Below are 21,875 nucleotides of genomic sequence, written 5' to 3' on the forward strand. Positions count from 1 at the left end.
ACCGAAGCGGAGAAAATGTCTTTGTGCACAAACACATTTCACACAAAGAAGTCCTGTCTTCATCACTAGCTATACACCAGCTGCCTTTTCAGATCGTACAGCTGTGCCGTAGGGATATTAGTGGGGAATTATCAGACATATTAAAACGCACAGTCCTCTATTTAGGTAAATCTAACTTTAAATATCTTCAGGGGTCAGATCATGTGAAGATGTCCTACCAGTTCACCAGTGTCAGCTCAATTTCACATATGATGGCAGAGCAACGCAAACACACCAGTGCACGAGTATCCATGCATACAGTAATGTTTGCCACTTCTACGTGGATTAAATCAAGCTTTACGCATGCAACAAATGCATCTGTTTTTGGCTTTTAGTGATGAATTTTACTGTCGCCTGCCTGATTATTGCCTCCAGCATCTGATTGTTACTGTAAGAGAGGGGGTGGCTTATTACAGCTCCAATAATTGCAGTAAGGGGTAACCTCTCTGGATATATCTCTGCACCTCACTGTACAATACCTTGTGCAATACTTTTTGTAAATAGTCAACAGTGCAATAGACTCAATACTTGAAATGTGCAATTCACTTGTATTTTTATTTTTTATTCCTATTTATTCTATTTATCCCCTTTGTATATTTTATTTATATTTGTCTCTGTATTTATATATGTGTGTGTGTGTGTGTGTGTGTGTATATATATATATATAACAGTTCTGTAACTGTAACTTCGGTCGTTGCTGTGCTTTTTTTGGAAGTCGAATTTCCCAGAGGAACCCACCCGAGGGATTAATAAAGTTCTATCTTATCTTAAAGTATGATGGTAGCTGTGCCGCATAGCATTGATATATCCATAAACCCACTCAAGGGACCGAATAGCTTCTGTAAAGCTCATAGCAGTGTACGCCATCTAAAAGGGTCAGGCATTCATTTGAAACTATAAAGAGCAGGTGATGTTGAGATGAATCAACATATAGATACTTGGTTATCAAAGCAGTTAGTAAAATGTGTTTTGTATTTAATGCAGCAGTTTATTGCAGTCAAAATGACATCGTTGTTGTTAACATTGTAATTTACAGTGTAAAATGACATTAATCCCCAAGGATTTGATTGCAGTGCATAACAAATGTTACAACTGAAAAACAAAATGAATTTCATGACTCACTTTGTTGTAGCTGATGTTCACTATTTATATTCATATATATGTTTCTCAGTTTCCTATTTTTGATTGATAGATTTCAGTTGTTTCTTCTGCTTTGTTTTAGTTCATCCTAAATGAACATTGGCCCTAAGATAAGCCTTACATTTATATGATGTATTTTTTCTATTATACATTATAATATCCCCAAAGTCGTTGCAGTTCCATATTGAAAAATGTTGTTCTTCAATCATAAGTGTTTTGCTGCACTGTTTCACGGAAGAATGAACCTTCTTGGGTATGCTCTTTTTATACCCAGTTTTATACCACTTTTTCTATATGCTGAATCAAGTTTCAGCTCTGGATAAGTTATCTTCTTAATGTTTTCAGTTAAATATAGGCTTTAAGTGTTTGGCAAATCACTGAACTGTGAGTTTATCTACACTTTACTGTTTACAACCTCTGTCAGTGCGTCCCAGGGCAGCTGTGGCTACAATGTAGCTTGCCATCGCCAGTGTGTGAATGGGTGAATGACTGAATGTAGTGTGAAGCGCTTTGGGGTCCTTAGGGACTAGAAAAGCGCTATACAAATGCAGGCCATTTACAACATTTTAAATGTTGTAAAATGATAAACACCATTTATTGACTTCACAAGAGATGGTGTTCTAATTATACTCTTCATCTGTTTGCAAGCGTCTTTTAACGATATGCAGTCATGTATATGAGATAATGATTTGTTATTATTAATTCCAACAGCTCCCAGAGTGCACCAGCTGGAGGGGAACATGTGTGAGATAACATGGGAAACTATTCCACCAATGAGGGGGGACCCTGTGAGCTATGTGCTCCAGGTGCTGGTGGGACGTGAGTCAGAATACAAACAGGTTTGTAACACACACATGTAAACGGGTCTTACATGAGAGCTGTCCAGTTCATCTAAACACTAGGAAGCTGCTGGAATTAATTCATTCAATTTTCTTTTGACATTTGATAGAAGAGTAAAATACCCATGTGTGAACACTTCCCTCATATACATCCCCCCTGCTGAGAGGTATTAAATACTTTTAATGAAAATTACAAAACAGAAGTATCTCAGGAAGAGTCTGCTGCACCTGGAAATATAGGATTTGATTGCTCACAGCTGCAGCGGTGGGCAGGCAGGTAGACAAAAAGTTATTTGTCTTCAGGGCCATTTCAACTTCTGTTATTGAATTACAGAATGGTTGGTGGGAAGAACTGCACTCTCATAAGTAGATAAAACCTGTGCAGACATATGTTATCAGATGCTGCTTTTAACATTTTGTGTTCTTTTTTGGGGGGGTTGTTTTTCCTTATTTTTGTTGGGGTTTTTTATTTCTTTATGAGAAGACCAGTAAATGCACTCAGTTATATTTACCTCTCGTCAGTTTGAGAGTCTAACAGCTAAAGTTCAGTGCACCTTTATCAAACCATTTCTTCTACTGCAGCACTAAAAATTAAATGGTGTTTTTTGTCTACACACATTCTCCTTTGACACAAACACCACTTACCTTTCTACAAGTTCAATTCCAAAGAAACTCTACCCTGTAAAATGCAAAGAAAAACACAAGGCGGTCATTTAAATGTCTTAAACATGTTTTTTAATCACAATAGAACATAGGAGACATGAAATTTTAAACGGAGACATTTTACTATTTCATCAAAAAATATTAGTTCATTTTGAAGTTGACGGCAGCAACAGGTCTCAAAAGAGTTGGGTGGAGATAACAAAAGACCGAAAAAACTAAGTGGTGCTAAAAAGAAACAGCCGGAGGAACATTTTGCAACTAGTTAGGTTTATTGGCAAAATGTCAGTAACATGACATCTTAGAGGGGCAGAGTTTCTCAGAAGCAAAGCTAGAAGGAGAATTCACCAGTCTGCGAATACACCCCCTCCCCCCCAAAAAAAAACAAAACAAAAAAAACGCATCATCAAATCGTGGAACAGTTTCATAATAATGTTCTTCAATATAAAATGGTGAAAACTTTTAGTATCCAATCATCTACAGTACATAATATCTTGAAATGATTCTGAGAATCTGGAGAATCTCGGTGTGATCCTCGCCTGTGATCTTTCGGCTCTCAAGCAGCACTGCAGTAACATCAATTACACTGTAAGGACTCAGGAACTCTTCCAGAAATCATTGTGAACACAGTTCCAATGCAGATTAAAACTCTATCGTGCAAAGAAAAAGCAAAATGTAAAAATGTTGTTAACATGAAAGTAGAAAACTGTTCTGTGGGAGGACAAATTTGAAATTCTTTTCAGGAAACTTGAATGATACTATGATACGTCCTCCACACTACAGAAGCGAGGGACCATTTGGCTTGTTATCAGCGCTTAGTTCAAAATCCTGTATGCCTGAGGGTATGGGAGCCCAATAATGCCTAGGGAAACTGGCACTTTGCTCATCTGGAAAGACAACATTAATGCTGAAAGGTGTATATATAGGTTTTAGAGCAACATATGCTCCCATCCAGGAGACATCTTTTTAAGGGTGGTCATTAAAAAGATGTCTCCTGGACAGCTTCTTGTAGAAGAGTCCGGGTGCTGAACTGGCCTGCCTCTTCACCAGACCTTTCACCAGCTGAAAACGTCTGGCACATCATGAGAAACAAAATACACCAAAGAAGACCTTAATGAGGACTGTTGCACACCTAGAAACCTATCAAATAAGAATGATAGGAAGAACATTCCTCTCCCAAAAATTGAGCAACAAATCTACTAAGTTGGTAAAAGAGGATTAAATGTTGCTACCATTAAATTCCAAATTTCTTAAAATTTTCACAGTTTAAACATCTAATTTGTTTTGTTTTTCTGTGTTCTTTGAATAAAATATGAGTTTACGTGAGCATGCATGTCTGTTTTCTAGCTAAAATGATTTCACTCAGGAGCATGTTATGCTTTTTAGTTGGATGAAAATCTGCGTCCTTTGCGCTTATCTTATTTCTTTCTTAAAATGTCTTTCTTATCCAAGTCAGCTGTAAAACTTTTTTCACCTCTTTCCTGCCTTCAAAGGTTTTCAAGGGAGAGGAGGGTGTGTTTCAAATCTCCGGTCTCCAGAGCAACACAGACTACCGTTTCCGTGTGGGTGCCTGCCGCCGTTGCCAGGATACGTGCCAGGAGCTGTGTGGACCACTGAGCCCTTCCTCTTTGTTCACGCTGCGTCGCCAGGAGGCAGCATCATCAGGAGAGCAGTGTGCCGTGGAAGCAGGCAAAGGAGCGGGCCTGATCTCGAGCGACGAGCGCTTTGCGGCGCTGATTGTGTGTGTGTTTGCAGGCTTCTCCATCCTCATGGCCTGCTTGCTACAGTACTTCTTCATGAAGTGAGGGAATTTTTAATTATAGGATAGAAAGAGAAAGCAAAATCGCAGAAAAAAAAACTTTAAAAAACATCTATGAAAGAACCGAATGAAATCAAAACAAACACTTGAGATGTACATTCAACGCTATCTATGATTTTTTTTGGTTATTTTTTGATTCAGGCTTTTCCCACCTTGTTCCTGTTGTCTTTTGCCTTCACTCACCTTGGACTTTTTCCCTCTCCGTCTCTGTTGTCTTCATACCATTGTCCGTCTCATTTGTTAAGGATTTCTGTCGAGGGAAGCCTTGTCTGAGTTGTACCTCGTTTGGGAAAGAAAGCTGATAATCAAGCCTTAAAATAGCTGTGAGCAAAACAGTTGCTCTCCAGACTGACTTGCATGTTTTTTTTTTGTATCTTTTTAAAACATATTCACTTAGAGAACATATATTTCTTGATGGTCATTGCCTTACTTTTTTGGTTTATTTTTCAGTGTTTAATTTGCATTTTTTTTGCTGTAGTCTTTATTCATTCAGCCATATTCCAGTGTAGGCCTTCAAAGCTTTAGTTGTTCTTACTTACCCAGTTTGTTACAACTCTACAGGCTGTCAGACATTTCACGCAATCTGCACCCGTTCTCACATGCAGACTGACAAATACCCAGTGCACAGACAAAGGTGCAGACTTACATGCATAACCTTGCACACATATCCAATTACACTAATGCAATGACAATGAGAAAGACATTTCATCCTAAGAAGTAAATCACATATCTGCTTAGCTTTTTACATTCACTCATTCACTCTTTCCGCTACCAAAGTGATGCAATCCATGTATGGTTTAAGATGCTGCTATCCTTTGATTTTATTATATCTACAAAAGAATGGAAAACCAGTAATCTAATATATGAACTCTATATATAGATATGTATATTATAGCAAATACTATGATGCTATAAATTGATGTAATATAAGTGATGGCAATGTAAGGTCTGAAGTACAGTGTAAAAGGGGGAATAGTGGACTCTAGGTGCTCATAGACGGCAGCTCTGAGGTCAGCTCAGCAGCTTGCACATTTAGTTGAAGGAGCCCTTAAACACTTGTCTTGGTTCAGAATATGAGCCCTTGAAGGTATTGGTTTGTGAGGCTTAAACTGGCTTTGGGGAGCCGGGCTGTGGTTGTGATCGGCTGCAGCAGACAAGGAAAGGGCTGGGCTGAGCATATTTTGGGCCATTGGTCAGTTCTTCTTTAATCTACCATCTCAAATACCATTGCTCCAGCCTATTTATCTGTAGCTTTACTAGCGATATGTACGTAGCTCCACTGACCCAGAGGTGCTAACAGTCTGCCAGCTAACCGGCCTTCTCAGAGCTGTATGGGTGTTAACTAGGAAAGCCATTAGGAGTTAGCTTGTGCTTTAGCCCCCACTAAGAATTAGCCAGCCAGAGCAATGCTAAAGCTGTTTCTCCTTCCGGCTAGCCTGTCAATTGATGCATTTAAAGTCTATTCTCCTCTTTTCTCATTTCCCACCCGTGATTATCTGTAATTACCCTTTTTGCTCTGGCCACTTTTCTCTTGCTTTCGATCCATCCCATCTGTCTGCCCATGCACTACTCTCACTTTCCCTCTCTTCTCTCTCCTCTCTCTATTAAAAGGTGCTTTATTGATATGTAATCAGAGCAGTAGCAAGTCTGTGGTCTCTCCTCAGACGGACATGTTCTCTGAGGACTTGAACTAATGTTCACTAACCAAACAAGCCTTTGACAGGACAACTCATCAGAACAGGGCATTCTAACACACATAACAGCCCCTCACCTCCCACCCAAGTCCCCAAAACCCTTTTTAACCCCAACCCGAAGCAACAAAGCCAAGGTACAACCCAATACATGCCCCGATAATCCAAAGAAGTCACCCTGACCAGCGTAATTAATGTGTGACATGTTTGTCGGATGGGGTGCAGGGAGTAAAAGGGATTGGATGGGAGACGGAGGTAATGATTAGCTCTGATTGGCAGCCTGTAATGTACCTCAGGGATAAGGCCTCACAGAGGGGAGATCTAATCTTGTCATCCCTATTGCTGTCATCATGATAATTTATCATTTTAGCTTCTTTTCTTCTTTTTTTCTCTCTTCCTTCCCTTTGTTCTCTCATTTTTGATGCTGTATCTTGTGCTCTGTCTGTGCTGTGCCTTGCTCCTGTTTGTGTCAGTAAGTAAAGTGGTTTACTAGCTTAAAAAACCTTTGCCAAAGTTGGTGGGAAAGTAAAGGTAGAGTTCTTTTCTAGGTTTTATTTATACTATATATTTGCATACAGTACTTTACATGCCAATTACAGTGCAATCTTCATTTATTTATTGTTAAAAGATTAAGAGACAAGTGTAGTTATATACTAATTTTTTCTTGTAGCATGTTTTTTTTTCTTTTGTTTTAATGGATGTATGTTAGATTGTATGATTAAGGCCAGCATTCCTTATCTCAGTAACCCTTTAAGTATTTTTCTTACAGCTGTTGGGAACCTGTAGCTCATCAGTCCATGAATTGCAGTTATCATTGCCGTTTCAAACATTTAACCAAATTGCCTATGTATTTTTATTTTATTTTATTTTATTTTTTACATTTCCTGTTTTGGCTGTGCACAGGCAAGCAGTTCTTGAAACGCTTAGAGAAACATGTAGCAAGCCAGGTCTTATGGTCAATTCAAGTCATCTGTTTTGGGATAAACGTTGCTGCCTTTGGCTTTTGTTCTGATTAGTGTTATAATGAAGCTTCTGATATCTATTTTTACTGTTTTAATGCCAAAGTGCAAACTTTTTATGTCCACTAGTTGTTGCGTTTTGAATCGTCTAAAGGGTTCTGAGATGTTCTTCTGCAGCGACACAGCATTATGACTATTATCATTATTCTTTCTAAAGGAAAAAAAAACATTAACTTGATCTGTGATATTTCTTCTTTTCATATTATCTTTTATTGTTTTGTTTTGTAAAGCAAAATGTGCCATTATGAAATGTGTAGCCCCTTTCGGTGGAGTTTTTTTTCCCGTTTTTTAATTTTTACACAACCTGATTTCACACTGAAAGGTAAAGAAAGCAAAAACAATCATACGATGGTTTCCGGCAGATGATGAAAATAATAATATTGATAAATCCTTTTTCAGGCTTGTGCTGGTATAACAGTAGTGAGCTTTTTTGTGTCCGTACATTGCTAAGAGATGATATACAGAGATATCTATAGAGCTATAGAAGAAGAGGGTAAATTCATTATGACTAACAGAGTTGAAGCACTTTTTTATGCCAAGCATTAGGCTTGATGAGGTAAATATGAGCGATAGGAAACGCGATCCTTTGCTCTATTCCAAACTCTACTGCCAACACTGTCTGTTACTTTTATTGGCATTATTCTGTTATTGGCATCACTGTGACATTGGCATTACTGGGGCGCTCTCTGCAGAATGCACAGTACAGCCACAAAGAAAGGAAAGTTTATAGGGAGTATGGTGCCTTTGTCTGATGTGTTCATCTTGTGTCTGCCTGTTGCATTGTAATTGACAGGTGACTTGTGAGGTGTCCTTTCCTTAAACTCCTGATGTTATGTTGCCCAACACTACCCCCTTTTAAGCCTTAATTCCCCAGTGGAAGAGCAGAGGTTTGCTTGGTGTATGGTCATTGTCAGGCCAGTTATGCTAGTGTTAAATAGTCCAAGGTTAGCACAGTGTTAACAAAAAGGCACTGTGTTTGTGGGCAGGGTACTCCCTTGATGTGCATTGTTGGGGTTTTTTTTTTGCGTTTTTTCCCCTCAAATACAGGTGATTTTATAGAACCCCAGCCTCCCTACTCACCACCCTGCAGGTCCTGTACATTTGGCGGGTATGTCAAGAGTGAGAGACAATGTTTTGCCCAGCAACCCCACGTCTGTGCCTTCTGATCATTTTTTTTTTTTTTGAATGTTTTGTACATGTAGAGATTTTGACTGAGAGATTGGCGATTTGACAAACATACAGAGACTCACAGGTATTTAACTATTTTTTAAGTAAGACAAAAACAGAAACATATTTTTACCTCACAATTAAAAAATAAACATTCCAACGTTGTCATGGTCTACGAATTGAGGAAAAAAAGAAATTCATGCATTTCTTCTTGTATTGTAAATGTTAGACAATTTCATATGCATTATATAAAAGAAACTGCCATATCAATTTTAATGTATAGATTTTTGCAAATACTACCCTATGTATGTAAGACGTAACTGTATCGGTAGCGTATATATAATATATTTATGCCCAATAAATGTTTTAATTTTTTTCTGTCTTTAATTGCACTGTTTATTGAATGTCAACATTACGCTTCAACACAATGATGCTCTGCAGTTTGTTGGTTTGTTCTTTTTTTGGATAGGACTTCCCAAACCAGCTGAATACATCAATATAGGGTGGAGAAACAAGTATAAACACACTTCTGACATTCTCTGTGGCAGTATTGATTTGTATCTTTCAGATTTAATAAGAGGGTCATTATTGTCATTTCATCTGCATCATCTTTGTGTACTGTTGTAAACATAGAGTACTGATAATCAATATTTATAATATTAGGGTTTAAATTAGAATTACTCAGCTGGAGAGCTCATCTTACGAGCACTGTAATTCATTTGAAATTTCACCGCAAATCATTAATATAATAGTTTTTGCCTTTAATTTGTCACTTAGGGTTCAAGGATTTGAGGTGAGTGTAAATGTGTGTCTGTGAAGGTTTGTCATGTTGAGATTTACTCTCTGGTGGCCTTAATACTGTTTAACCAGAAAGCTGTGACAAGACTAAATCACAGACTTTATGCCCTGCTGGCCCTGAAAGCAGCCGGACAGAAACTGCAGCACTGCAAGGTCAATATTCCTCAATCACAGGCAATCCAAGGGCATCAGAGGAACATTAGTCTTTTTGTCTTAACAAAAAGACCATAGATTACATTTATGAAAGAAAATCAAACATTTATTTTCCTAGTCAAACTACAAATCCTTTTTTTAAGTGCACTGCAGTAGCTTTTGTTGAACAATACCGTTCTATAGGTTAATATGGTATAAGTCTAGTGACTGGAAGTGGTAGGATTTCACTGTCGGGTGTTCCAGTTTTCACATTTTTAATGCAGGAACCTTTTTCCAAAGATTCCCGAGAAACAAAACAAAAAGTGTCACTTTGTGGCTTTCAAATGTTTGGGTCAAAATTGATAGCTTAATAATTAACAGTCCAGACTGCTAATACACTGATAGGGTTATGTACGTATTCCTCATGGGGAAAATCAACATTTCATATTCATTTCATGTTCAAAAGTCTATACTGAACTATTTAGACTTAAATTTTTAAGCAATTGTTTTTGTATTAACAAAAAACTGCAGGCTGGGGTTCTTTTGTACAGACTGATGTTTATAATGATGCCTTTAATGTTTTCACTTGACTATCGAATTAAATGTAAAATTTAGCACAGACACAGGGTGCTTGTCCCAACCAGGATGAAGGAGATTGACAATAACTTTAGGTGCCACTAGTGTGGACACAGATGCCTAATCTTATTTGAACGAAAGCTTCTTGGAGGATTCTTTTTGTCGTCATCATCAGGAGACTGATGAAAAAATATAGCTGCGTTTGTCCTGGTCTGAACCATCTGCACTATCCCATTTGCAGATGACTTCATTTTTGGTCCACCCCTGTGAGTGTACTTGTAAACAGTCAGTGTGTTGGTATACCAGCAAACATTAGCTTGTCTGAACTGGTATCAAAATAATAAAAAAAAGGTGCTGCATTTTTAAAAATACTTATTTAATTCCACTCTCATCCTAATTGTGTAATGTTCATTTATCCACACTCACAACCTTCATTTAAACAAGCTCTTGTGATTTCTGATTCACTGTTTGAGCCTCTTCTCTTTCACCTTGTGTTTTATTGTCCATTTCCACTGAGGTATTTCATGTGGACTTTTGTGTTTCAGATCTCTTCTTCTCTCCACCTTTCATCCACCCACTTCTCCTGTGAGTTACCAACTCAACTTTGAGCTTTAATTCCCTGTGAATCCTTCATTACCTTTCATAGTCATTCTAATTTTCAATCTGCTGAACATTTTTGCACTCAAAGGCTTTTGCTGACTCCCCTGTAAGTGTTTTGATCAAGTACCTGAGGGGAATTTAGTGATGAATGAGTGCTCTTTTGAGGTCTGCTTCATATTGGCAGCACCTGCTGTCTTATAAGCTATCTAATGTGATAGAATGGAGCCTGGTGGCACCAAGAAAATCCTGTCAGCTGAGATGGGAGAGGCACATTGCAGTGTCCCTTCGGCCAGTGTTAAACCCCTTTGAGGCCAACATTATATAGTGGGGTACTGCTGGGCCACATGGAGAAATGACTGCATACCCTATTGTTATCTTTTGTTATTTTTTAATGTGACTGAGAAGGTGTTTACTGGTGTTTGTTGGTTTAATAACCCTGATTGCAGTTTGCATCTCATATCTGCTGAGGGCAACTTTCTGACTGTCGAGTCGGTTACACAAAGAATATGAATACTGTGTACAAAAGAGGAGGAAACTTTTTGTTTCTTTTACAAGACATTATCATAGACATACACATTAACTAAGTGAAGATAGTCACATAGATTAATAAAAAAAAAAAAAAAAGCAATAAATTTTGACTGTTAATAAGTATGGATTGATAAAAGCATGTCATGTTATCAGTATATGGTCATAAACATTAATTTAACAGATACATTCTTCAAAGTCATGAGGCCATGTTTTAAATCAAGGAAGCTGCTGTGGTGATTTGGACTGCGTAAACCACCTGAGTGTACTGCATTACAAAGCATCTATATACAAATTATAGCAAAGATCTTTTCGACAAGGCTCTTTACAAATCACTTTACAAAATGTACCACTTTTACATTTCCACCTGTTGTGTTATCTTACACAAGCTCAAAGGAAAATCTATTTTAAAACTTTCTTATACATTGTTGTAGCACTTCATCAGACTGGAGAACATTTAAAATCACTTTACATGCCATGATCTGCTGTTTAATCACCCATGAAGACTTTTCATCTTCCAGGCTTTAGTAAATTGTTAAATGAGAAAAAGAAGACACATATTATACAGTTTACATCGTGTGAGAACTCACTTCTCTCGTTTGTCAGTGGAAAACCATGTCTCCTAAAGATAAGTGTGAAGCCTTGGGCTAGCTTACAGTGGAAGCTACTTGTATAGAAGCAGGACTAGTGAAAATGAATGTTTTTGTTGCCATAAATATGGCTGCAAAAAGCATGATTGCTATTGGTAAATTAGACAAATTTATAATAACGTTTTGTGTTTACAGCCACAGCAAAAGATAGCATTGTATGCTTAATCAGTGCAACATATGTAACTATAGCTGGTGACTGAAAACATGTGGATAACACTGCTGGAAAATGGTGCACAGTTCACATGGCCCAGAAAGTGACTGCTAACATGTTTATTTATACATTAACAGGCAGCTTTCTTTGTGTATGCACCAGACCTAAACTTGCAGAGTCATAAGACCTGTAAAAACCTTTTGCGTTGCTACCTTATAGGACCCCCCCACACCCCCTAATACACATTTCTGATGGTCCTACAGATTAAACAGTGCTGATCATTTAACAGTGAAATACATTCAACAAGATCAGAGACTGATACATATTTTGGAAATATAAATTGTCTCACAATCACAAAAAAAAGCAAAGGCTGTGCACCACAAAGATTCACAAGAATACTCACAGGGACTGTTGACTCACCCCATTGATCCCAAACACAGCATTGATTTGAATATAAAAGTGCCCACTGGGAATTTTGACAACTTATAACAGTAACCCACGACATCTTCATGTAACGTGACTAAAAGCATACCCAAAAGCATGACACTTGGCCTGCATAGCACATGCAAAAATCTCTTCCACACACATGCACATACACACTGCACCTCTGCCTCTGTCTTAATGAGTACAGAGCTGTGCCGCAAATTCTACAGTGCTTTCTTTGTCATCCAGAATATAAATGCAGTATAAGGCATTTGTAGATGTGCGTGACATTTATACGTGAGCACACAGGCGTGCGTGTCTGTTTTTGATTGATATCCTGTAAGCATTTCAGGCCAGTGACTTTTGCACTTCACCAGTTTTGCTTTTCAATTGTTTTCTATGAATAGTGTGTGGCACTTGCTGAAATAACCGAACAAGACAAGTAACTGAGCAAATTGTATTTAAAAGAAAGCGTTTTATGCATGTGGAGCGTTTATGGCTCGTGCTTTTTTAATCATCCTTTTTGATTCCAGTCAAATAAAGGCAAGTGCTCACCACAATTTTGCATCGCCCTGACAGAAATTAGGGCCTTTACGTGAGTAATGTAGATCCACGACTAATAGCTTTATTCATTACGCCAGCCATTTAGGCCATGCATTCAAAAGCTGATTGTAGACTCTGTCCAGCCGTTTGAGCCATCTCCCTTCACAGTGCTCGCTGTGCGACCCCGTGGCGGCAGGCTGTCGGTCAGGCCGAAGAGGCGCGCCGCTGCACCCCGGTATTTCCACGACATGGTGTTATAGAGGATGGGATTGATGGCAGCACTCAAGTAAAAGAGAACCACTGACACCAAGCTACAGTACTCGGATAACAACGACAGCAACGGGGAAGGAGCATCCAGAGAGCGGAACTGCAAGTAGCGACCCACATGGAAAGGCAACCAACACAGGACAAAGGCCAGCACAACAACCACTTTTGGAAAAAAAAAAACATAAAAAGGAGCAGGGGTTAGTCAAAGGAGATGCTGATTAACATTTTCTACCTAAACATATATATCTTTATTTGGACATTTGAACTGATATCACTTTAATATGAACACAGTTTAAAGCCCTAAGGTGTCTTTCATGTGTCGACAACTCAAACTCGAATCATGTAAGAACTTTAGAATTTTTGCATAATTTGCGCGTTCTGGAAACTTACCCAGCATCTTTATGGTCTGCCTGTTGCTCTTATCCCTGTGAGACACGCGGTTGCTCATGTTCGTCTCCCGGTGCCTTTGCCACAGCCGACGGCCTATCAGGCCGTAGAGCACTGTCAGACAGAACACGGGCATGAAGAAGAAAACGGAGCTCAGCCACACCATGGCCCCCATCAGACCGGATTGCACAGCATAGTGCGTCATCTTACACTCTCGGGTGTCCTCAGCCTCCAGGAATAAGTTAGACTCATTCATCCACGAACTGAAGTTTAGTGGCCCCATGGTGTCCTGCTCTACTCCCACCATGACAAACACAGGGCCTGCGCTCAAAAGGGACACTGTCCATAACAGACAAATCAAGGCTCTTACGCGCCTTTTGGTTACCAGAGCCTTGGCGCGCAATGGGAAACAGATCGCCAGGTAGCGCTCTACTGACAGGGCGGTGATGCTGAGGATGGTGGAGTAAGTGCTTGATTCTGACACAAACTGAAAGAGTTTGCAGAGCGCGTCTCCAAAGCGCCAGGGCCTGTATCTCCACATGCGGTAGAGGTCAAGTGGCATGCAAAGGAAAATGAGTAGATCGGATACCGCCATGCTGCACAGGTACAGATTGGTGGTCGTGCGCATGTCCCGGTACTTGCTGACCACCAAAATGGTCATAACATTCCCGGCCACCCCTATCAGAAACAGCAGTGTGCAGGCGACGGTGATGGCCGTTAGGAGAGGAATTGAATAATAATTGAGAGGGGGCGGGGAAGGGTCAGCTTTGCTTATGGTATTGTTGGTCTCCTCCCAGGTGCAGTTATGGTGGAGGCACTCCAGTTGGCTGGGCCAGGAGGGCATTGTTGCCTCTGGGTTATTCTCCCGGCCGCACCTGACCCTGACTGCTGATGTCACCCTGGATCTGGGACTCCTCATGCCCCTCGATGCCGCACTCACCTGCGTTATTCATTGTTTGATTTCCGGAGTTAAGAAAAACGTGTAACGGAGGAGATCAGGCGTGAACACAAGTAATATCCTTAGTGGTGCAAGCAATCCTGTGTAGCCTAACACTTCTTTACTTTGAAGATCAAACACGACATAGACGGTGTTGAACAGACTATAACAGAAATATGAGGCCATCTCAGATCGATCCGAATTATCCACCCCATCTTCATAACGCACACTAAAGTGTTCCAAAAGTACCTGAAGAGTAGGAGTGATGGTTACAAAATGCATTACATCCGGATATTCGCAAGCTATAAATCGCCAGCCGAAATTTTTGGGGATGTATACTCCAATAAAAACGGATATGACAGAAAATAAAAACAGATCTAGTATTTAAAAATCTAACATTTAAGCGCATCTTATCTTCTCCATCTTTAAAAAAAATATTTGTGAAACCCACCAGAAGCCCGAGGTCCTTCATGCGCTAAGAAGCCCCAAAGAGTCCCCATCAGCGGCAGCAAGTCCCCGCGTTTTCACAAAATAAAAAGCAAAATATTGGATCGGTTGACGAGTTGCATCTGGCAGCATGTGATGGTGAGTCAGACTCAGGGTCATAATGATGCGGCAGCAGCAAAAAAACATCTGTCCTGCAAATGACAGTGGCGCTCAAACTCAGCCAAACACAAACGGGCAAATAACAACTAGCGTGAAAACAATCACTGTCTGACGGAAGGGAGACAGTTTAATAAAACTCACAAACACCACGAAAGAACGATGCATTGTCAATGGAATAAAAAATCTAAGAGTCCAAATGGTTAAAGAAGAAATATCAGTCAAGACCGATGAAAAAAATCCACCTTAACACCAGACTTCTGTTCTGCTCCTGTAGTTATGGTGCATATCCAGTGTGTGGATCATGATTCCCGGTGCGCAAAACATCTTACCCAAGTGAAGTGGTTGTGTTGTGGGGGTCTGCTCTGAGTGTGATGCTGCAACACCACCTACCGGTACTGTTGCAGTGATTGGTAGCGGTTTCAGCATTTTAAGCAATTATGCCTTTTGTGTTTACCACCAGCCAATGAGAAAGAGTATTCCTCATTAGCATTTGGAGAATAAGTCGACTCTCTCTCTGTTTTATGATGTGATGGACCAAGAAGACAAGGAAAGTCAGGCAAGGGTTAAAGTCCATAAAACAAACTTGGTTAAATTATACAAAAAATAAAATAAAATAAATAAAAATACAATAAATATTGAGCCCATAAAAGAGGTCAAAGTAACAGAACTCTACTCAAAAGCTGGCAACAAACACTAACCTACCTAAATGAGACAAAAGGGAAACTTAAAAAGTGGCTGATCAGCCCACAAAGACACAAAAAGGGTTAGAACGCGCCAAAACCTAACTGAAACTAACATAATAAATTCCATTTCCCACCCATGATCCAGAGTTGTCGTGTGATCCAATTTTCAAGTCTTCACATAGGCTTTCTCCGCCCGTTTTCCACCTCTTAGCTCATCAACCAAGGGCCTGGAAGCAGCTGCTGCTGAGGTCTCATGCGCCCTAGAAATATGGATTATAATGAATGACCCCTTTGCACAAAGCAGAAAAAGACACTTTCTTTTCTGGTTGCCCATTACCTATTTAACTTTCACAATATATTATATGTTGCCCTAAGAACTGGCACGATAACTGGCCATTCTGCCTTATATTAAAATACAATAAACAAAACAAAAACGCAGGTAACACTAACAGAATAATTGATAACGATCTTGTGCATTTTCAGATTGCCATTAAAAATTTACCCCCTGATATGTTCAGTGCTGTATAAACATTCTCTAGTTTGGACAACAATGTACATTATACCATTTCCCACAACGAAATAACATCTATTTCTTCACTGAAATGTTCAGAATCTAAGAATACATGAATTTGAATAAACATGTGTTACTTTACAACAATCTCACCTACAAACCTACTTTGCAAAAACAATTTAAAGCTTATACTTAATTGCTACTTCTTAAATGGTTAAGAAAATAGATGGATAGATAAATAATATTTCTCAGTTTACTATATTCAGTTAAATATAGGAAACAAGTAATTTGCAAACCATTGCATTCTGTCTTTATTTACAGAAGTAACTTAGAATTTTGGGTTGTAGATCAATATACACTATGAATGGACTTCAAGTTGCCAAATCACATTTGTATAAGTTGCCTATTGGAACCAAAATGACCTCCAAACTTGTGGGGCTTGTCACAAAAAGCCCAACAACATAACTTAGCCTTCACCATAATTTCTGGGCACGTTCTGGCATCTCTGCTCTACTAACTAACAAGAGAGTGTTAAGTCAGCAGTATAAGAAATGCAGTGAGTGAATGTATGTGTGCAAACGCCCAAAAAGGTGGATGGAAGGCAGACCAATCACCACAATGCAGTTTTTCCGGCCCCGGCCCCACTGAACTGGTTGGTCTAAACTAATTACATAATTACTCTAGGGTAGGTTAGGATTGTCTCGATAAGAGTGAGAGGCTTATCACCATTTTTAATGACATATAATTAAGATATATCAGATTATTTTCCTTTTGTCTTAAGCAAAAACAAAAATAAAATAGCAAAAATCACACCTTTGACTGGCAGCATAGTTCTGTTTTTCCTGCACGGATGAGATTCTCATGTTTCAATTGGTGTTATCTCTCTGCCCTTTGCTCAGTGCTTACCAGCTGACACCGTTTATGACCACTGAATTATGATGTGTGTGTGTTTAAGCGAGGAGACGAAGCCGGTTAGTTAGAAATGACTTGAGAAAGACTGATCTTGCTGTCGTTAGCTTTCGGGACAGCCGTGCTTTGAAGGTTTCCGGTATGTATCTGTCATCATTTGATATAGATGTGTGTACAGACCATTGGATGCGTGTGTTTACACATGCAAGTGCGTATTTGTACAATGGTCTAAAGCACAACTTTAGACATTTGTACTGCACAGTCAAACGTCGTGGTTTGGTGTGCCCATAACAACTGAAGTAATGCCAAATAACAGACTGACTCACTATTTACATGGACAAAATTGGATTGTTTCTAAGACAACACGAGTTAACAGCAAAACTGGTTGTATTACCTGTTATGTCATGTTTTTATTTTAGTCTCAGATGCGTTTCTTTTTAGTAGAGTTGAAAATGTGTGTTATTTATTTAGAAAAAGACAGTTCTCATCTATTTTTATTTGAAAATGAAGCACATTTAGCATCCTTCATGTGTCAAGTGCACGTGGTAAATGTGGTAAAGGTTTGTGGTTACATTTTTATCTGCAATGTTAACTGAGAAAGTGTTTCCAGGGTGTGGTCGATTTCAGGTTAAAGTCCCTATCAAACCCATAATATACACTCTCGAGAACTACTGGCTTTACTCGGCCTGCACAGAGGTGCAGTACATCAATTATTCCACTAGATGGAAGAAGAGATCGCTTTCCTTTTAGTTTGAAGGCAAAACATACGGAGTATAAGTTGTATTTATACACCAAGTTTAAGTGAAGACACAGCCAAATCAAATGCCTAACTATTTTTCTTTTTTTTTCTTCTTATTTTTAAATATTTAGTATAACACCCAAGTGACATGTGCAATGATACACAGAGAGATGAGCTATAAATAATGGAAAGCAAGAAAAATAAACAAATAACAGAGAATGAGTAAAAGTGAGAAGTGATGAGATAATAGGCAGAGTCAGTGTCAAAGAATTTCCCAAGTGTACTCCTCCTACTTCAGCACAAGTCCAGCACTATTTTTTATCCAATGAGAAAAGGCTATGGGAAGAGTCTCTTTTTGTGATTGGCCTAGAGTTTGTGTGACCCCTCCCTTCCTGAGGAGTTGGAGAGAGTTCACTGTTAGTTTTTTTTCCCAGCCACACTTACAGAAGTGCAGACTAGAAGGAGCTGTCTGCTGTCGCCGCTGCTGCTGCTGTGCAATTCTTTGTCTGCTTAGGCGTCTTAGTTGCTTTAGTTTTGCCCAACATTGAGTAAAGCCAGGTGGATCAGACTAAGCAACATGTGGACTGCACGTCCACAGAAAGAGCAGGTTGGTAATGTGTCCCTCTGACTCTCTGTTTGTTTTTGTGTCTGCTCTGTTCTATTTGCGTCCAGGGGCTTTGGGAGATATGTGTCTGTGACACTCTTTGGCTTTGGGTTATCACTGGAATCATGGACAAGAAATGTACAGTGGATTATACTGGAGTACTGCTGAACAAGTTGGATTAGTTCTTTTTGAGCTGCAGCAGAGCAAATACGTGGTTAATGTGCATCACTGTTTCTGTTCCTTGTCACAAAATGATATATGCTGTACTAAGATTTAGTCACAAGTAAAGTGTAAAATGTAAAGAGTGGCTGCTATAGTGAGGTGTGAAGATGAATCTCCTGATCTTTTTGTTGGTTACTTTGTACCAGTGTAATGCTGTGACAAATAATGTTTTACCTGTTGCATAAGACTTCACAGGTGTGCGTGTGTGCATGTCTGTTTGTGTGTTGGCCTGATGTCCCCTTTCTCATGCCTTGTGGGAAAACTGGTTGCTGCAGCTGGAATGTCATGGGAAGACTGCAGATATTTTTTTTCCTGCTGTTCGCCCATAGAAAACCAGCCCCCTCCCCTCTGCAGTTCTTCTGTTGTCTTTGCAACAGATATACTGGATACTGACCTCTGGCATTCAATGACCTCAATACTTTTTGTTGTGGTGCCAGCATTATTAAACAGTAAACTTTATTACTGTTATTCCTGCCTGAGGCTTTAAATGCATGCGTTTAAGTTTATCGACCTAAGTCTATGTGTTTTCTTGCTGTGCTTGCTGTGTGATGTATTTGTTATTAAATATTTGTTGGACAGTAAGAAAAATACTGAGCTGACGATTTCTTGGGTACGATCTTTGCTATAACCACCCACCATTCTTTTAAAGTAAAAAAGTAGCATAATAAGTTTTGCATCATTGCAGTTTGCTGCTTAGAAGAGACAGGGGGGATCAGTGTTGTTAGCAAGGTTCTCAGATTTAGTACTACAAATTAAATCCAGATGTGAACTTCTGGCTTGTGTAATACCAGACAATGTGCCACCATCAAATATTATTTTGGGCTTTCCAACTACGATTTAAAATATATCTCTATAATTAAAGCATTATAGATATATATATTCTTATATATATATATTATATATATATATATATATATATATATATATATATATATATATATATATATATATATATATTCTTTTCCAAATTCTCACAGTTTTCATTGACTTTTCAAGAGCAAGTCTGTAGACGAGCTATTTCAATGTATTTGAAATGAACCAGGAGACCAACCTGTTGCTGCTGTTCTCCACGATGTACATTTCCCCGCGTTCACTGGGCCATTTGACACTCATACTACATCATACAGTACAACACATCTGCACCTAAGATGTTTGCATTCATATTGTGTCTATTTTTGAACATAGTGCTTCCTTTCTAAAGCACTAAATTATATTTTGCATGCACCAACCCTTCAATTCAAGAACTTAGAGATCCTCTATACTTTTTTCCTACCACTGTAATCATGAGTCACTTCAGTGGTCTGGCGCAAGTTAAACTTTAGTAGTTTCCAGCCTCGGACTTGGCCACACTGGTCGAGCCGAATCAGGCTTGGCTGAAACAGAGAGAGGGAGCAGTTCTCTCACTCCCTCAGTACAATGATGCCTTGTGTTACCATCAGCCGAACGACACTCTGGCAATGATGACGATTGCTCGCTCTCTTTTTCTGGCATCTACTGTATGTCTTGCTTTCTCTGCCACTCTGACCATCCCAATCCCCCTATCCATGGTGTTAAGGATTAGATAATAGGCAGCTTTAGTGTGGGCAGAGAAAAAGAGGTGTCACAGACCTCTCTCATTGCTTCCCTCCCTCCCTTCTTCTCTCTATCTTTGTACCATCTGTGCCACGAGGAGCTTGGCACTGTTCAGTCTATAAATGCCAAGCTACATTTATGTTACCTTTGTTGCGCTGCTATATACGTACCATGGCGTGTGACTTGTAGTCTCTAATGCAAAAATGCCGTTTACATGCATTGTATATTTAAAAAAGTTTCAGTCAATCACTGTGTTTGCCACAGCACTTCATAAATGTCAGACTGGCTATCGCACAGGAATCTAGGATAGATGGTACATTTCACAAACTACCTATTTTTCCCTCACACTTAATGGATAATCCGTGACAGCACCTCTGCTGAGGTTGACATGTTCAGTCCGCCTCCAGTGTTCCTTTCAATGATTTGACACTTTAAAACATGTATTGCAAGCGGATTTATTATAGAGGGAGAAAAGTAGGAGTACTGGATGCCAATGTAAGGTGGACAAATATGCTGAGGTCAACTGGTAGAAATGCATTTTTAAGTAGTGCTTCTGGATTCAAGAAGCAGCTCTGAAAATGATTTTTTTTATCAACACATATATGCAGACATCAGAGTCCGTTTTAGAGGTGATTAAGAAAAGTTTTTACAGTAAAATTGTAAATAAGCAGTGATGATCGTAGTCATAGAGTTTGTTATTGTGTCAAAAACATATAATCAGCGTGTGTCATATGTCATATCTTAGTCTGCCTGAGAAGGTGATTTCCCACAATCTCCAATCTGTTTGAGGGATAGATAATATACTGATGTTTTTATACTGATTACTTTATTTCTTTATCGTAATCTACAAAACAATAATCTGTTTTCTACCACAATGCAATGGCACAGACCATAAACGGGAAATCTGTCTAAACAGAAGGTTGAATAGCAACTTTTATTCATTTTTAATTCCATGTTGCTCAGAAATCTTCATAAATACAACAAAAATGTGCAAAAAATTATATCATGATGATATTAATCTTCTTTTATAATTTGGTAGACATTAGATGAACGTGTTTTTGCATGACATTTTTGTTTTTTGTGCAAAAAGACAGGATGCATCGATTGCACTGAGCGTAATTAGTGAATGTATCAGAGAGAAGTGGGGCGCTGTATTTTTGTCTTTTGATGTGTTTAGCAGTTTCTGGTATGAACCGTGTATGTGGCTGCCCTGAAAACACAGTGTAATGGCTTTATATTGTCTTTGCTTGACCTATAATGTAAACAAAAGTGCAGTTAAGAGTCACTAATGCAAGTACCGTTCGCTGTTGAAGATTTAAAGTTTAATGAGCTATTATTAAAGCATCTTTTTGCTTCTTCAAAGCTGTTAGACACCTTAAAAGGTGATGACTTAGAGATACAATGGAGAAGTGAAAACACAAGATTTTAGAACTGGTGCATGAAATCTCCTTTGATGGTTTAAAAAATGTTTGTGTTGCATATCTAAGTCCCTTTTGCCAACAGGATGCCCTGAAGCAGCAGAATATTTTCCTTTTAGCATATTTGAACAGACGGCTCTGTTCAAAATATTTAGGTTTTGGTTTAAGCTTCATGCCGAGAACACAACCCATTTCCCAGAAGTAACCACTGCAGTGTGAGCTCCCACCCAAAACAGCACGTTGCTGTG

At 39.0% G+C, this 21,875-nt stretch overlaps 3 protein-coding genes across 5 annotated transcripts in view; 2 read left to right on the forward strand and 1 right to left on the reverse strand.

Annotated features, from left to right (window-relative positions):
- Window positions 1–8,723, forward strand: part of fndc3ba (fibronectin type III domain containing 3Ba) — an 85,534-nt gene extending 76,811 nt beyond the window's left edge. Inside the window, exons 26-27 of the mRNA XM_085343154.1 lie at window positions 1,891–2,018; window positions 4,172–8,723. Of these exons, the coding sequence (XP_085199280.1) occupies window positions 1,891–2,018; window positions 4,172–4,483 (440 nt within the window). The 3' untranslated portion in view covers window positions 4,484–8,723. The remainder of the gene's footprint in view (window positions 1–1,890; window positions 2,019–4,171) is intronic.
- Window positions 8,724–12,767: 4,044 nt separating this feature from the next.
- Window positions 12,768–14,392, reverse strand: ghsra (growth hormone secretagogue receptor a). Its single transcript, XM_085342504.1, has 2 exons — window positions 13,430–14,392; window positions 12,768–13,201 (listed from the first exon to the last, which is right to left on the reverse strand). Exons 1-2 carry the CDS (start codon window positions 14,343–14,345, stop codon window positions 12,888–12,890), a joined length of 1,230 nt encoding a protein of 409 aa, XP_085198630.1. The 5' UTR covers window positions 14,346–14,392; the 3' UTR covers window positions 12,768–12,887.
- Window positions 14,393–17,138: 2,746 nt separating this feature from the next.
- The window catches only part of pld1a (phospholipase D1a), a 34,620-nt gene continuing 29,883 nt past the window's right edge, over window positions 17,139–21,875 (forward strand). For 2 of the 3 annotated variants that reach the window (XM_085379225.1, XM_085379224.1), the window contains exon 1: window positions 18,228–18,418. The gene's annotated coding sequence lies outside the window, so the exon portion shown is untranslated. Of the gene's footprint in view, window positions 17,212–18,227; window positions 18,419–21,875 lie in introns of those variants that run through there. The other variant, XM_085379226.1, reaches the window with a different exon arrangement.

This window comes from Diplotaxodon limnothrissa, linkage group LG19 (genome assembly GCF_057381915.1).
Source record: "Diplotaxodon limnothrissa isolate DT_005_m linkage group LG19, D_limnothrissa_male_GT1.1, whole genome shotgun sequence".
NCBI lineage: Eukaryota > Metazoa > Chordata > Actinopteri > Cichliformes > Cichlidae > Diplotaxodon > Diplotaxodon limnothrissa.

Bases quoted from the DNA above. Each gene is read 5' to 3' on its own strand.
- ghsra (XM_085342504.1), bottom strand. From the start codon at position 14,345: ATGAGGAGTCCCAGATCCAGGGTGACATCAGCAGTCAGGGTCAGGTGC. The intron at 13,202-13,429 runs GTAAGTTTCCAG...TTTTTCCAAAAG, and splicing joins GCAGACCATAAAGATGCTGG to TGGTTGTTGTGCTGGCCTTT.